Source organism: Scomber japonicus, chromosome 6, assembly GCF_027409825.1.
Source record: "Scomber japonicus isolate fScoJap1 chromosome 6, fScoJap1.pri, whole genome shotgun sequence".
Classification (NCBI taxonomy): domain Eukaryota; kingdom Metazoa; phylum Chordata; class Actinopteri; order Scombriformes; family Scombridae; genus Scomber; species Scomber japonicus.
Window position 1 is genome coordinate 7,951,575 of NC_070583.1, and position 15,085 is coordinate 7,966,659.

At 39.7% G+C, this 15,085-nt stretch overlaps 1 protein-coding gene across 2 annotated transcripts in view; it reads left to right on the forward strand.

Annotated features, from left to right (window-relative positions):
- LOC128361062 (unconventional myosin-Ic-like) overlaps positions 1–14,213 on the forward strand; it is a 58,367-nt gene extending 44,154 nt beyond the window's left edge. For both annotated transcript variants that reach the window (XM_053321625.1, XM_053321626.1), the window contains exons 13-32: positions 1,874–1,954; positions 2,593–2,684; positions 2,817–2,911; positions 4,417–4,463; positions 4,588–4,668; positions 5,211–5,316; positions 6,240–6,357; positions 7,206–7,319; positions 7,472–7,548; positions 7,654–7,722; positions 7,861–7,945; positions 8,232–8,391; positions 8,746–8,829; positions 8,942–9,035; positions 9,120–9,175; positions 9,264–9,399; positions 9,486–9,556; positions 9,662–9,759; positions 10,010–10,109; positions 11,143–14,213. In XM_053321625.1, the coding sequence (XP_053177600.1) occupies positions 1,874–1,954; positions 2,593–2,684; positions 2,817–2,911; positions 4,417–4,463; positions 4,588–4,668; positions 5,211–5,316; positions 6,240–6,357; positions 7,206–7,319; positions 7,472–7,548; positions 7,654–7,722; positions 7,861–7,945; positions 8,232–8,391; positions 8,746–8,829; positions 8,942–9,035; positions 9,120–9,175; positions 9,264–9,399; positions 9,486–9,556; positions 9,662–9,759; positions 10,010–10,109; positions 11,143–11,169 (1,791 nt within the window). In that variant the 3' untranslated portion in view covers positions 11,170–14,213. The remainder of the gene's footprint in view (positions 1–1,873; positions 1,955–2,592; positions 2,685–2,816; positions 2,912–4,416; positions 4,464–4,587; positions 4,669–5,210; positions 5,317–6,239; positions 6,358–7,205; positions 7,320–7,471; positions 7,549–7,653; positions 7,723–7,860; positions 7,946–8,231; positions 8,392–8,745; positions 8,830–8,941; positions 9,036–9,119; positions 9,176–9,263; positions 9,400–9,485; positions 9,557–9,661; positions 9,760–10,009; positions 10,110–11,142) is intronic.
- Positions 14,214–15,085: the final 872 nt, after the last annotated feature.

Below are 15,085 nucleotides of genomic sequence, written 5' to 3' on the forward strand. Positions count from 1 at the left end.
TTGAGGCACGTTCACCAGCTTATTTTACATTCCTCCTCCAGTCCTGCCAGTCTCTGTTCAACCTTCATTACACTCTCTGGTCATGTCCTGGTTTAACCTCCTGACATCACACTCTTCCTCATCTCTCAGCTGGAGTTTAGGCTTTACAAAGAGCTCTTAATGTGATTGTGGTTTCAGTTATGTTTGCCGACGTGAATTTGATAATCTAATGTATTATCCTGCTGTTTCGCAAAGGCTTTTACGCCAAGTGATTTGCAATAAGTGCTGATATTTTTAGAAGATGCTGCAATATTAGGAGTTAATCCAGCATCTTTTTTTTATCATTGGAGCTGTGTTATTTATTTCCACTTAAAAGCTTTAATGATTCCTTTTTAGGAAATTATGTTTAATGGCATCAAACATCTGTCACTAGAATTTTGCCTTCATTTGCATGTATTGTATTTACATCGATTTGTTTTGCTTCTCTGCAATAGAGAGGCCTTTTGTGCACACTCTCATATAAATGCACTGGTTAGAGAGCAAGCAAACAGGTTGTGGGAGAGACTTGGATTCACCTCTCAAAGAGCCTATTATCATCAGACATCAGGGCCGTGGGCTTCTGTGGAAATGATGTGGCTGTTAACATGAACGCTGCAGCACTCAGGCTCTGTGTTTATGTGTCCACATACAAGTGGGTGAGCAGCGAGTCTGAGCGCCAGGATTCCTGAAATTCTGCAGATGATTGAATTTTATGGTCATTAAACGGTTAGAATAGTTGTAATTGTATCAGGGTTAGACTGATAGAATTTTTAAATTTAAGAATTCTTCGGCCTGTCACAACAATTACGTTATCAACTTATTTTACAATAACGTAATTATCAACATCATCATGTCTATACAGTATATGGACTTATTGTATGATACGTGAACATGACCATGATCATTTTTTTTACCTCAGTATTGCCACACTTCACAATAGCAGCTAAGAGGCTATTCATGTCAGCGTCCACTCTCCAATCCCACCCCACCCTCCTTACATTATTATGCTATTATATTATTATTATATCAGTGGTATAAAATGGTCTTCAAATGACAATAATATCATTTATCGCGATTATTTCTGAGACAATATATCGTCCATGTTATCGTGACAGGTCTAAGAATTACATTTATACACCGAATTGTACGGTAGTCATTTATCAAGCAGTCTTTGAGAGCCTAATTAGATGCTAACCTCGCATTTGAAGTTGATGTCCAAACTAGTCTGACTGCTTGGAAAATAATAGGTGTAAGACAGCAACTGTCCCTGCAGTCTGCCTACGAACAGGCTGTTCTGAGACAAGCCAACAAGATAATAACTGAGCCGTCCAATGTGCCACACTTAGTAGCAGCTACTGCCATCAGGGAGGAGGTTTACAGCACCACAGTGTTGATTCATAGATTTAAAAATTTTATCCTTTCTTCAATAAATTATGTAATTGGCAGCCGATGAAATAAGGATGAAATTGATATAAAAACCAACAGAGCTTCATTTTCACTTATCTACAGATGATTGACTATTTTGTTGACTATGATTCTTGTTCCCTGTAGCCGTCTTACCTTGTCTTTTATGTATGTGTAATACTTTGTATGGATGCAGTATGGGTGGAAGCCTGATCCAAATGTCCTACAATATGGGACAATAAAGTGAATCTTGAATCTTGAATCTCAGCAACTGATGCCACCTCAGGCGACCAGTGTTGGCATCAGTCTTTGAGAAATCCACATTACTTCAACCGAGCTTTTAAATCTGTTGATTTAATGATAATCCTGTTCATTATGCCAAATAAGGACAGTTCATGTCTGACTAATGTTAATTTTCACATAATCTCTAACTAGAGTTTTGTCCTTCCAGTGGGAGCCGGTGCAGTACTTCAACAACAAGATCATCTGTGACCTGGTGGAGGAGAAGTTCAAAGGCATCATCTCCATCCTGGTGAGAAGACGCTCTGCTCTCCATCTGTTTGTAGCTGAAGAGGATTTGAGACTAAAATTGTACTTTCAAAACGATGATTGAATTCACTCTGGAGGTGGACATATATAGCCAATGGCAGTTACCCAATGAGTTTGACATATTAGGGCAATAATCCTGGTGTCTAGTTGTCACTGTGAGATTGATTGATAACCAGCAGATATGCACTTCAGTTGTTTGTTTACAGCTTAAACAAATAAGATATAATATATCACTGAGCTTTAGTGGTACTGGCAGGCACATTTTTTAGCTTTAGACAGAACCAGACTAGCTGTTTTCCTTCTTTCTGCTCTTTATGCTAAGACAAATATAAGACTGGAATCAATCTTTGCATCTAACTCTCAACAACAACACAAGTAAGCATGTTTCCCAAAATAATGAACTGTTCCTTTATTGTTCAGTCGTTACTATAACAACCAAAAATCAGTTTAATCTCACTGTATAGTTAATTATGTATTCATTCATGTGATCCAGGCACCACTTGTGTGTAAACTCTAAACACATAAAGCTCAGTATCAAGTTATTGTAAGTGATATGAGGGGATGTTGTTGCTGTTGTGAGATAATGACTAACGGCCGCTCCTCCCTCTGCTCCCGCTACAGGATGAGGAGTGTCTGAGACCTGGAGACGCCAGTGACATCACCTTCCTGGAGAAGCTGGAAGGCACAGTGGGAGGACACCCACACTTTGTCACGTCAGTTTGATTGGAACTCTCAGCACAGTATTTAAATATGAGGTTGTCTGCTTGCTGCACTGCTGGAAATGTGTCCACTCCATTCACTTTATGTCCATGTGTCTGTCTCTGTGTGTGTGTGTTCCCCTGCAGTCACAAGCTGGCCGATGGAAAGACCCGAAAAGTAATGGGCCGTGACGAATTCCGACTGCTGCATTACGCTGGGGAGGTCAACTACAATGTCAACGGTGTGTGTGTGTGTGTGTGTGTGTGTGTGTGTGTGTGTGTGTGTGTGTGTGTGTGTGTGTGTGTGTGTGTGTGTGTGTGTGTGTGTGTGTGTGTGTGTGTGTGTGTGTAAACAAGCTGTCCTCATTTAAGTTGCCCCCTCTTTATTCGTAACTGGAAACAAGTACGAAGCAGACGAAGCGTAACAGCTAAGGCCAGTGTGACGTCATTTTCCTAGGATCTTTGGTGTTGCAGTGAATTTGGCACCGAGGTTAAACATGCTAAACTCATTCCCACTTCTAAATATCAATACCATCTGCTAAGAATAACACGTCATCAAACCAAAACAAGTTTATTTTAGAACTTTGTCGCAATGTGACCCACTCACTTACTTAATGCTTTTTATGCCTGCTGGCATGAAGGGCAACAACAGAGGAACTCCACTCCTTTGGCACTTCCTCTCTTCCTTCCTCCTGCTGTCCAGTATTTGGGAATTCTTGTAATGTGTTCTCTTCGTATTATGTGTCCAATCCATCTCCTCCGCCTTCTCATGATGGTGGCGTAAGTGCTGTCTTGATTGGTCTGAGCCATGGATGTATTATAAGAGCTGACAGGGCGCCACCACTCTAGCTTATCAGCCAATTTTTCCCAATGGTCACTTGTGGTATTGCAGGAAGAAAAAAAACCCTGTGGCTCAAAAATCTTTTTCCCCATAGACCACTATTGTAAAAGAGATGTCTGTAAAACTGTAGACAGGACACCTTAAACTGCAATCAAGTTCAATTACGACTCTTTCTATTATGAATTTTTGATCAATGGAGGTTTTATATTTGTTGAACTGTCCTCTAGCCGAGAAGAGGCGATTTTAAAAAACTGTGACGTCATCCCCATCGGAGGAAAACTCCTGGCCATATTCAGTGGCAATTCTACAGTTTGTAGTCTTCTAGCGTGATAATGTAATCAGCCCAGTCAAAGTTCAACTGAGGTGAACTCTGACTTGTGAATGTGCAGGAGAAACAGGAAATACATGCTGGAATTTGTCCATCCGGCAAGTTTCAATAGACGCAAGCAGGACAATATAGTGAATGATTATAGGAGTATAACAGGAGGGTTATCCCACCTGAAATGTGCCCAGGAAGTGCTTGAGTTTCATTGACATTAACTTCATGTTTAATATACTCAAGTTATGAAGTCAACTGGTGAACTTATCAATAACAAATGAAAAAAGGATTAGGAATCCGAAGCGTCTTATTAGAATATGATGAAATGTACTTATTAAAATGGATGATTATTTAATAAAGGCCTGTTCTTAAATCTAAGCGTGTTGCACATAAAGCCTTGATGGAAGAAAGAGCATCTATTTGAGGATTTATGGTAGCTCTGTCTCATGGTGAAAAATGACTATAACAATACTGAATTAATGTATTCAACAGCAACACCAGACTTTACTGAATTTTACCAGTAACAGTCGTGGAAGTGATTAGTCAGCACATGTATAAAAAATAAAACTGATCTTCTTCTTCTTCAGGATTTTTGGACAAGAACAACGACCTGCTCTTCAGGAACTTAAAAGAGGTGAGACTGAGTTCAGATCGAACAGGAGGAGAATAAGTTAGGACGATTGTAAGGAAAGCACTTTGATAGAGTGATACAGTGTCTGAGTCAGTGGTTCAGCAGTTTCCTTTTGTGTTGTTTGCAGGTTATGTGTATGTCAGAGAACAAGATCCTCAACCAGTGCTTTGACAGGGAGGAGCTGAGCGACAAGAAACGTCCTGACACGGTGAGATACCTCAGTCTGTGTGTGTTCCCTCATCGTGCCCTCAGGTTTGCGCTGCCTGTTCCACACACTCCTATAAGTGATGCTCTCAAACATCCCAGAATACTTTCCCACAGCAAAACAAACAGTGGTGTGTTTCCCCTGTCCAGTATTGAGTGGGCGATATGATGGGGATTCTCTGTGGCCTCCCACTCTCTGAGGAATGCCCTGACACTTGTATGCCCTTCACACAAACACACACACACGCACAAACACTTAAACAGGGTACTGTCACAGGCTGGCAAGTTAGAGTCCCAGTCCTCCACACTGGGCCTAGTGTTCAGTCTCTACTGGATTGCCAGTCACGTCAGCCACTCCTCTGCATCGCTCCTTACCTCATCATCTCTCCCTCGCCGTAAACGCAGCAGGCTTCCATTTCATTTTGCTCTCTAGTCTTTGCTTCAGTTACTGACCAGCATCCTCTTCCAGCCTCTCAGCCTCATCTCTTCATCCCTCTCTAACCAGCTCCCTTCCTCTGTTTCTCTTGTTTGTGTCTGCCCCTCCAGGCAGCAACCCAGTTCAAAGCCAGTCTGGCGAAACTCATGGAGATCCTCATGTCGAAGGAGCCATCGTACGTCCGCTGCATCAAGCCCAATGACTCCAAGCAAGCAGGTATGTAGTCAAGTTTTGTTTTGTATAATATGGTACCAAATAGGAATGCTGAAACGCTTACAGAAATACTAGCTGATACTGGGAGACAGTGTTAACATAGTGTACTCCAGAATTAAAGAGTGTCTTTAATCAAAGGTGAAACTGGTGACTGAAATAAACAAAGAACATCACAAACAAAACTTTTGTTAGTTCTTATTGTAATGATTTTAGACTTGTTGAACATCTTGGATTGTTGCAATTTGTCTTTATCTTACCAAGTAATAGAACTACATGTGAAAATACATGTGATCTTCCCTTTTTTTTTACACATAAAAAGAATTTTTAAAAAAATGTATATTTTATTGTTTATCTCTTGGGCTGACATAAAATAATAATATACATAAGTCTATATTGTACAGTAATGGTAACTTGTTTGGACAAGAGGGAGTATAAAGACCCATGATATTGCTGTGCCAAAAAAATCAACAAACAATCAATTATAAAAGTCAATGATACATTATGTAATAGTTTGTTGACTGAGCTCTGTAATAGCTTTGATTTCAGCTTTATGTAACAGTTCTTGTAAACACAGTTGAAGCAGCTTAGCAGCCTCAACAAGCTAATATTTTCACAGAGACGTCATGTTAATCTCGTGCTTTCGTTAATTCCACCAAAACCGTTTGTTTTCAGAGGCATCAGCGGCCGCCGCGTTAACTCTCCGTGTGGTTGTCAGTATATCGGGCCGGCCTTTGTTTCCCCCTACAGTTGGCCTTTTGTTGAATTTCACACTGTTTCTCTGTCCTTTGTCACTCCTACTCCTGCTGCTGTTTAGCATTTACTGGTTTTCTCTGGTTCATTTTCTCCAACAGACCTTACATTTTTCTCAGACTCATGTAACCGTGCTCTCCATCTCCCACTCTTTTCCCCTCTGCTCCTGTTCCCAGGTCGATTTGACGAGGTGTTGATCCGTCACCAGGTCAAGTATCTGGGATTGATGGAGAATCTGAGGGTGAGGAGAGCCGGCTTTGCTTACAGACGGCGCTACGAGGTCTTCCTACAGAGGTGATCAGCTGCTCCTTTTTTATCCTATAAGGCACAATTACATGTTACCACCTGAAGCATGAACTACTTCATTATAAAGGACATAATGGAGCCTATATGCTTCTTGTTGTCTTTTAGTACACATCTGAACTGATTATAATGTCCTTGTTAAGTCAAATAAGCCAAATAAGGCAAATGATACAATCAATTCCATACAATACATTTACTGTAAGAACATTTTTACCACTTACAGAATATCATATAGCCCCCAAACCAATGTTGTGGTCAGTTTTGATATAAGATGTCTGCCATCTGTAATCATGTGATAAACATAACTGAATAAGCAAAGTTCAGCTGTGGACTGATTTTTATGTGAAGGACCTGGGTTGGATTTTCCACAACAATCTAAAGGATGTGATGTTTTTGAGTACCCTTCCTCTCTCTTGCTAACCTCAACAAGAAAACGGTGCTATCAGAGTAGAAACACGGCCGTAATGTCAAGTCACCCACTCCCGAGCACACACAGCTGAAACATTATTTCCTCAACAAAGGAACAGAAAACAAACTCTAGACCAATAGCAGAACAGAGCTTACCCCTTTTGTTTTTTCTGTTGGTAGTAATAAGATGGTAATGGCACACATTTCACAACAAAAGAAAGCGTGTTGCTTCCCGGCCACAGCTCACTGAGCCTACCAGTGTTTTGTAAACACGATTAGTAAAAAAAAGTGATGTAAAATGTTGGTTGGACCAGGTTCGAGTGGTTGATTAATATATATTAAGCAAGTGTTTGAACTTAATTGAACAATTAAGTCTTCCTCCTGAACCAGTATTCCAACTCATACTTACTTTTTCACCTTTGTCTGTTTAGGTATAAGTCCCTGTGTCCAGACACATGGCCTAACTGGGAGGGGAAGCTGTCCGATGGAGTGGCCACACTGGTCAAACACCTGGGATACAAGCCTGAGGAGTACAAACTGGGCAGGTCAGCAACACAGACACACACACACACACACACACACACACACACACACACACACACACACACACTCATATCTAGAGAGAAATGTTGAGAGGAGTGTTATGATGTTTCAGCTGTTTTTAATTATGTCATTGAATATGTTTTATTTTAAACAGATCCAAAATTTTCATCCGCTTCCCGAAGACCTTGTTTGCTACAGAAGACGCACTTGAGACCAGGAAACACAGTCTCGGTGAGAGCCTATGACATCACTGATGATTTGTGTCAAACAATGTCAACAACAGTTGCAACTCAGATTAAAACCATGTGTCTCCTTTTTCTCTCTGTCATCACACAGCCACCAAGCTGCAGGCAGGATGGAAAGGCTACAGTCAGAAGTCTAAATACCAAAAACTCAGAACCTCAGGTGAGGAAGTCTGTAGCCACACATCTATACTGCATTTTCCCTTGTTAAGGTCATGTTTAGAACTGTAAGATGTCTCCTGGTAGGTTTTTATTGTTTCTTTGTTATTTAAATGACAATGTGTGTCCTGTTTCTCATCAGCTATTGCCATCCAGGCGTGGTGGAGGGGGATCCTGGCGAGGAGGAGGGCTCAGCGCAGGCGAGAGGCCGCTAATACCATCCGCAGGTACAGACTATGCAAGCACAGGCCAGCAGAGGGCACAATACACTCACTGTGTTATAGATACACAAGTGTCTTCTAACATCTGCTTCTAAAATGAGCAGTTTAATTACTTCATATAAATTCTTAAGTTCTTCATTAAGATTTAACATCAAGACCTTTTGTCTTGCAGTTGTAAATATAAGCAAATAATGTTCATTTTTATTGAAGTATTGTTGTCTTAATTGGCAGACACCAACTGTATGATGTTCAGACTTTCATTGCTTTGTGTCTTCATCTTTCCCAACCTCAGGTTCATCAAGGGCTTCATCTACCGCCACAAGGAGCGCTGTCCGGAGAACGAGTATTTCCTGGATTACGTGCGCTACTCTTTCCTCATGACACTGCGCAGGAACCTGCCCAAGAATGTCCTGGACAAGACCTGGCCCACTCCACCAGCAGCTCTCACTGAGGTGGGAGGAAGTTTGTTTCCGTGAAAAATAATACAAAATAAAAGCTAAGGGCATTGTATTTACAGCAAGTAGAACAGAACTAAATCATCAGACAGAGTTTTTATATATGTAATACACAAATATTGTAGTTTTCAAACAATATTTGTTTTGCATAGGAAGGTAATGAAATAATGAATTTCACAAATCTCAATAAAATATAGATATGAATTTATAAAAGAAAATTCAAAATGACACTCTTTCTTGAATAACACATAAGATCACATATGCTATAGTAACTTCTCACACATCCAGTATGTTTTATGCCTCCACATATATGCAGCTATACATATATGTGAAACCTGTCTGTGTCCTCAGGCGTCCGAGCATTTGCGTAAGCTGTGCATGCAGAACATGGTGTGGAGCTACTGCAAGAAGATCAGCCCTGAATGGAAACACCAGGTAAATATTGTTCCATCACCAGTCAAGTCATGCTCTTTGCCTCTACTCATCTGACTGTCAGGTTTCTGCTTCCTTCATTTGCTTCACTGTCATTACAATGTGTACTTGACAGATGGAGCAGAAGATGATTGCCAGTGAGATCTTTAAGGACAAGAAGGACAACTACCCGCAGAGTGTCCCCAAACTGTTTGTCAGCACAAGACTCGGTAAGCTTCAGACATCTGTTTCTATTACAGCAGACTGTCTTATACAAGATGAGGTGATTTAACAGGATGTCTCCTCATGTTCAGATGGTGAGAACATTAATCCCAAGGTGCTGCAGGCTCTGGGCAGCGAGAAGATGAAGGTGAGTAGAGCAGAGTCATGATGAAAGATCAGTTTGAAAGCGTGTTTGTGAGTTTCTTCTTCATCATCATCATCCCTTCTGTTCCCAGTATGCAGTGCCAGTCACCAAATACGACAGGAAGGGCTACAAGGCTCGGCCACGCCAGCTACTGCTCACCTCCAACAGTGCTGTTATTGTAGAGGAGGCCAAACTCAAGCAGCGCATCGACTATGGAGCTCTGAAAGGTCAGAGGTCAACAGCCAGATGAAGCATTTAGCTAAGAGGATAGCTTCTTTTGGATTATTCATTAAAACTGTCCTTTCCTCTGCAGGCATCTCGGTCAGCTCTCTCAGTGATGGCTTGTTTGTTCTGCATGTGCCCAGTGACGACAACAAACAGAAGGTGAAGATTATAGAACAGATTGTAATGAACCTGATAGTGTCGTGTCAGAAGCTGGTCTGATGTCATGCTTTCTCCTGTGAGTTTAAACCGGGTGTGTCTTTGCAGGGCGACGTAGTTCTGCAGAGCGACCATGTGATCGAGACCTTGACCAAGATTGCCATCTGTGCCGACAAAATAAACAGCATCAACATCAACCAGGGCAGGTGAGAGGCAGACAACCATCCTGTGTGCACATGACAAGTATTACATTGTCACAGCAGACTTGAAGTCTTGTTTTTCAGTGTGTGTTCTTACATAATGTTAACAGCAGTGTAACACTCCTTAAAATAAATCACTCCTACACATTGAACCCTGTTAGATACAAAGTGGCCAAGAAAGCCTTTTTCAATCTGAAATTTAAAGTCTGCTGAGTCTTTTGAGTCTGGTCTAACTGTGCTTCTGTTCCTCCTCCAGTATAAAGTTTACAGTGGGTCAGGGGAAAGAGGGGATCATAGACTTCACACCTGGATCAGAACTACTGGTGGCCAAGTCTAAGAATGGGCACTTGTCTGTGGTGAGTGTCAAAATCCAAAATTGATTCAAAAAATTGATTTCCAAAATCATATACCTTATAAATGCTTGATGCTGATATACTATACTATACTATATAAATATTTTGATGTACCATACTATATATACTATTCTATATAAATACTTTGATGTACTATAGTGTATATATACTATACTATATAAATACTTTGATGTACTATATTTACAAATACTTTGATATACTGTACTATATAAATACTTTGATATACTACACAATATAAGTACTTTGATATACTGGACTATATATATACTATACTATATAAATACTTTGATATACTATGCTATATAAATACTTGACTTCCTTTTGTTTTTTTCCTTTAGTCCTGACAGAGCAGCCGTTTCACAAAATGAAATCTAAAAATATTTATACTCATCATTGTGAGATGTGCCTTTAAGTTTGCAGCTAGTTATAAGATTATAAGACTTCATTCTTGTTTTTTTATAGAGCCATCCAATAATTGACAGTATTTTAAGCTGCACTGATCAATATTTTAATTTTATTGACAAGAGCTGTGAAAGTCGCTCTTAGTAACAAACAGAAAATTAGCCCTTCAGCTCTTTTGAGCCATTTAGCGCCTTTTAGCTCATTGTTTTGGTTTTCTAGCTCACAAACTCTCCTCTCTCTGAAAAAAACTGTACTAGAGAGCCAGTTGTTTAACTCAGGTGCTGCTTGCAATGAAAACAGTTAAAAGGAACTTTTTGTAATTGTCAACATTGTGGTTCCAGCTTGTTATGTGAAAAATTCAACCAATGCAAGGACTTCAATATCCTCCCACAACACAGAGCCAGACTTGTGTTTGAAGACAAAGGCGATAAAAATGTCTTACCTAGCTCTTTGTCAGGGAGGCACCTGCATGTTAGAGTTGTCTGGTAGCTGTTTAATTCTAATGAGAGGTCATAATCAGTGGAGACATAATTAGTGTCATGTTATTTGGAATGAGAAAGTGCATTCATGTGTATTTTGACTGATGTGAGGTTTTCCTCTGGATCTCTTCCAGACGGCTCCCAGACTGAACTCCAGATGATGGCCAGTCTGACCACACAAACACACACACACAGACACACACACCAGGACCCAAGTACTCCTGACCACCCTCCAATCACATGACCGCAGACGCCACTCTGCCTAAGCCAATCAGACGCCAGCTTGTCACCGCACCGGTGGCACGTGCTTCCAATTAAAAAGAAAATAAAAGTCCAGCAAAACTAATTGATATATTTATGTTTATATATTATATTTTTTGGGATTAATACTTATTGCTGTTTGAATATTGTGATTTTATATATGAGGCCAAGGAATAACAAATATTCGGGTGCATTTTTTTCTTGCACCGTGTGTGTTTATTGTGCTTTATTTGGGAACATGACCAAGAAAACAATGAGGGAAGCTTCAGAATAAGAGACGATAATGAGAAGAAGGGGGGATGTTGTTGATGAAATGAAATCAGGGTTAGCTGTTGCCTGTTGCCTCTTTTTTTCCTGTTTACTTCATCTTTTTTTTGATTTGTAGGCTTGACCGTCTTCCTGCTTTTCTAACTGGGGCGGATGGCTTGTTGTTGAAGGTGTGTAGAATAAGGCTGACAGTATGTAGGGTCGCTGTTGAGGGGTTCAGGAATGAGAAAGAACATCTCTTCATGCTCTTCATGCACGAGAATCTAATAGATCTTGATGGTTAAGAGACCTGGTAATAATATAGTGTCGTACTGTGGCTCACCAAAATAGTTGGATGTACTACTGAATATATTTTCATGTATCTGTATATGTAGACTGAATATGAAGGGAGTTTATCACGAGCGAATCACTACATTAGCGAAACAGTATGCACTGTAAATGCTGCAAAAAGTGAACAAAGAATGTGTGAAGTGGCTGAGGAAAAGGCGACGAAAAGGTCAAAAGAAAGATGAGAGAATGTTGCCATCATTTGCCTCGTTGCCGGGTGCTTGTGCCTTTCTCCTCGATTAATCCTGACTATTCTTAACGAGGGAGTTGAAGAGCTTTATATCAATGTAAGAAAACCATGACACTCAACATGAGACTGAGTCGAGTTAAGTGTAGATAGAAACCCGTCGTTCTCTGACTGAATGTGGCTCCAGCACCATAACATGCTGCGACTCGCTCCAAGGCCCCAGCATCGCTCTCTATAGCTGGCTACATTTCTTCCTTTCTTCCTCCCCCACTTTTTGCTTTGCTTCTCCAGCCTCCCCCATGACCTGCCTGTTATCTGTCCTATGACTGAACTGGTCTGATAGCTGCCCCCTGACCAGGGTTCAACAAATGTTTTTGTGGATATTATACAATATATAGATCCATTCTTACACCTGTATGCCTTTTAAAACTGCATTTAGACAAAAATGTGACTAAAACTCAACTCAAAATTTAAAGCCATATAATTGAAATTTCTTTTAATGGCATAATTTAGATTTGAGTTGAGCTAAAATGAATATGAAGGCGAAAAGTATAGCTCTGTTTAACAATAACAAAATCTGCCTACTAGTACCTCTAAGGCTCTCTTACAATATGTAATTTCTTTTTTTTCTTTTTTAAAAATCCATATAGAAACTAAAGTGTAAAATTGACAATATGTGCTTTCACTGGGCCGGGCCAGACTAATTCTTATGAAGCTACAGCCTGAGACTGTTAGCCTAGCTTAAAGTTAGCCTAGCTCTGTTTCTAAAGGTAACACAGTCTACCTGTTAGCACCTCTAAAGCTCTATAATCATGTCTAAGTTTATTTATAATATGTACAAAAACTGAATACTAATGACAAAATGTGGTTTCTCTTGGCTGTTAGCTATGGCTACTTCCTGTTAAACTGCATTTGTCATCTTAACACTTAAGTTTTTGTTGGAATCAAACAAACCAGATATAATATGTTAATTAGTGAGTTTTAGAGGTGTTGTCAGGTGGATATTTTTATATTTGGACAGAACCAGGCTAGCTGTTTCTCCATGTTTCTGGTTAGCTTTAGCTAAGATAGCCGGTTGCTTACATAAGCTTCATATTTATTAACAGATAGAAATGAGCGTGGTATCAATGTTCTCATAACTCTCAGAAAGAAAGTAAATAAATAAAGTTCCCAAAATGTCAAAGTACCCATATTGTCAGGTTATAAAACATCTGACAAACATATGAAACAGCGATTAAACATTTACATGACTCCATTAAAACTCATGACATGAGTAAAATATTAATGCGTCCTATTCAAGATGTCACACCAGTTCAGGTTTAGAGCCTCCTTCAGAGCAGCTGTAAAATAAAAAATATCTTTATAACCTTCCTAACTCTTGACTTTTGCCCCCCAACTCTCTTCCAAGCCTACAGTTGAGACCAAAGACTGATGGTGAGAAAGTTGTGTTATTGAAATCTCAGTAAGCTTACATTTTGAGAGGAGCTCCAAAATGTTTCGAGAATTATTATTTTTTTAAATCTTTTTCTTTTCTCCAGACCTTGCTCAATGACAGAACTTTTTCTCTCTCTATGGCTCTAAGGTGAGGCGGGTGCAATATGCCAAGGCAGGACTGTGCTACTGCCCTTATTAGCCAAAGACCCTGTTGATTTCTAGTGATTCTGTGTTGTATGATTTATATATTATTATTATGTCAGTCCTGAATGTTATGTTATGTTTTTCCAGGAGGGAGATGTAAATGTACAGTTTGTTCTGTTATAAATGAAAGATTCAAGCCAAGTGAGGTTTGATAATGTTAAACATTTGGGGGAGAAGCAGCTTTTAGTATTGTTTGCTAACTTGTTAATGTGCCTTGTTGGATAGCAATACAACAGATTAATGTGGGATTGTAAGAGAAATACCTCCTTGAGTCTGGTCATTGACATTTGACAACCGGTGTTTGGCCGTTTCTAAAAGTTTCCCACCTAAAGGTTTCCTCTCTCCGTGTGTATAAGCTTTATTCAAACCAAATTCCTAAGTTTGTCTGTTGATTTACAGATGCACTCCTGCTATCAGTCCTGACTTACTGTATGCACCAAACCAATGTATAATTATGCCAACACACTAAAAAATAAGATACTAAAGATTTGCTAAATAAATTTGAAACGTACAGTAAAAACCAAATGAATGACTTTTCTTTTTGTTCAGCGGTGTGTGTGTGTGTCTGAGTGTCTAACAAAACGTTTGTGCTCTATGTTTCGAGGTTAATGCTCAGTAATAAGCATACACTTCAGTTTACTCTTTGGTTTGTCTGTCTATAATGACAGAGTCCATGTATCTGTTAACAAAGGGTATCTACTATGCAGCAAGACCCCTGCACACCATATTGTGCATCACAGCGAAAAATGCATTGCAGGCCTTTGTTTTGACTGTTTTTATGCCACAATTAGCAGATTACTTTTAACTAAAGAAGGTTAAATTACCAAAAGGGGTAAGGCAGACAACTGCCCTAAGGCCCCCAGAGCTCCAGGGGTCCCAAAAGTTCCAAACCCACTGTGTGCCAACTGGTTTGTGTTAATTTAATAGACATGAATTGAATATGCACCATTAAAGCACATAATCAACTGACAGAAGGTCCTTAATGCTCTGCCAGCCTCGCTCTATTACTTTATCTTGACAACCTGTCACTGTGTAAGAATCCAGTTTCATTAACTTAATTTTTTTTTCATTTTTATGCTTGTATGCACATATTTTTAAAACAATATGTGTCTAATCAAATTATCATGCAGCAAACCTAGGAACTTGTAGTCTACTATCCAAGCACAGGAAATGTTGCATGGATGGGATTACAGGCCAAAAGATCATCTAGCTCCTTCAAAATTATATATGTAAATCCTTGTTCTCCAGACAAAGAATGATTTCATCACCCTGCTGAGTCCACTGACTTTTCTAAGAAAATGTATTGATAACAGTAACTTTACAGAGAGGGTCTGGATTTAGGAGCCGCCTGACGTCTTGGGCCCCTGGGTTTACTTCTATGGTGTAATCCATCAACA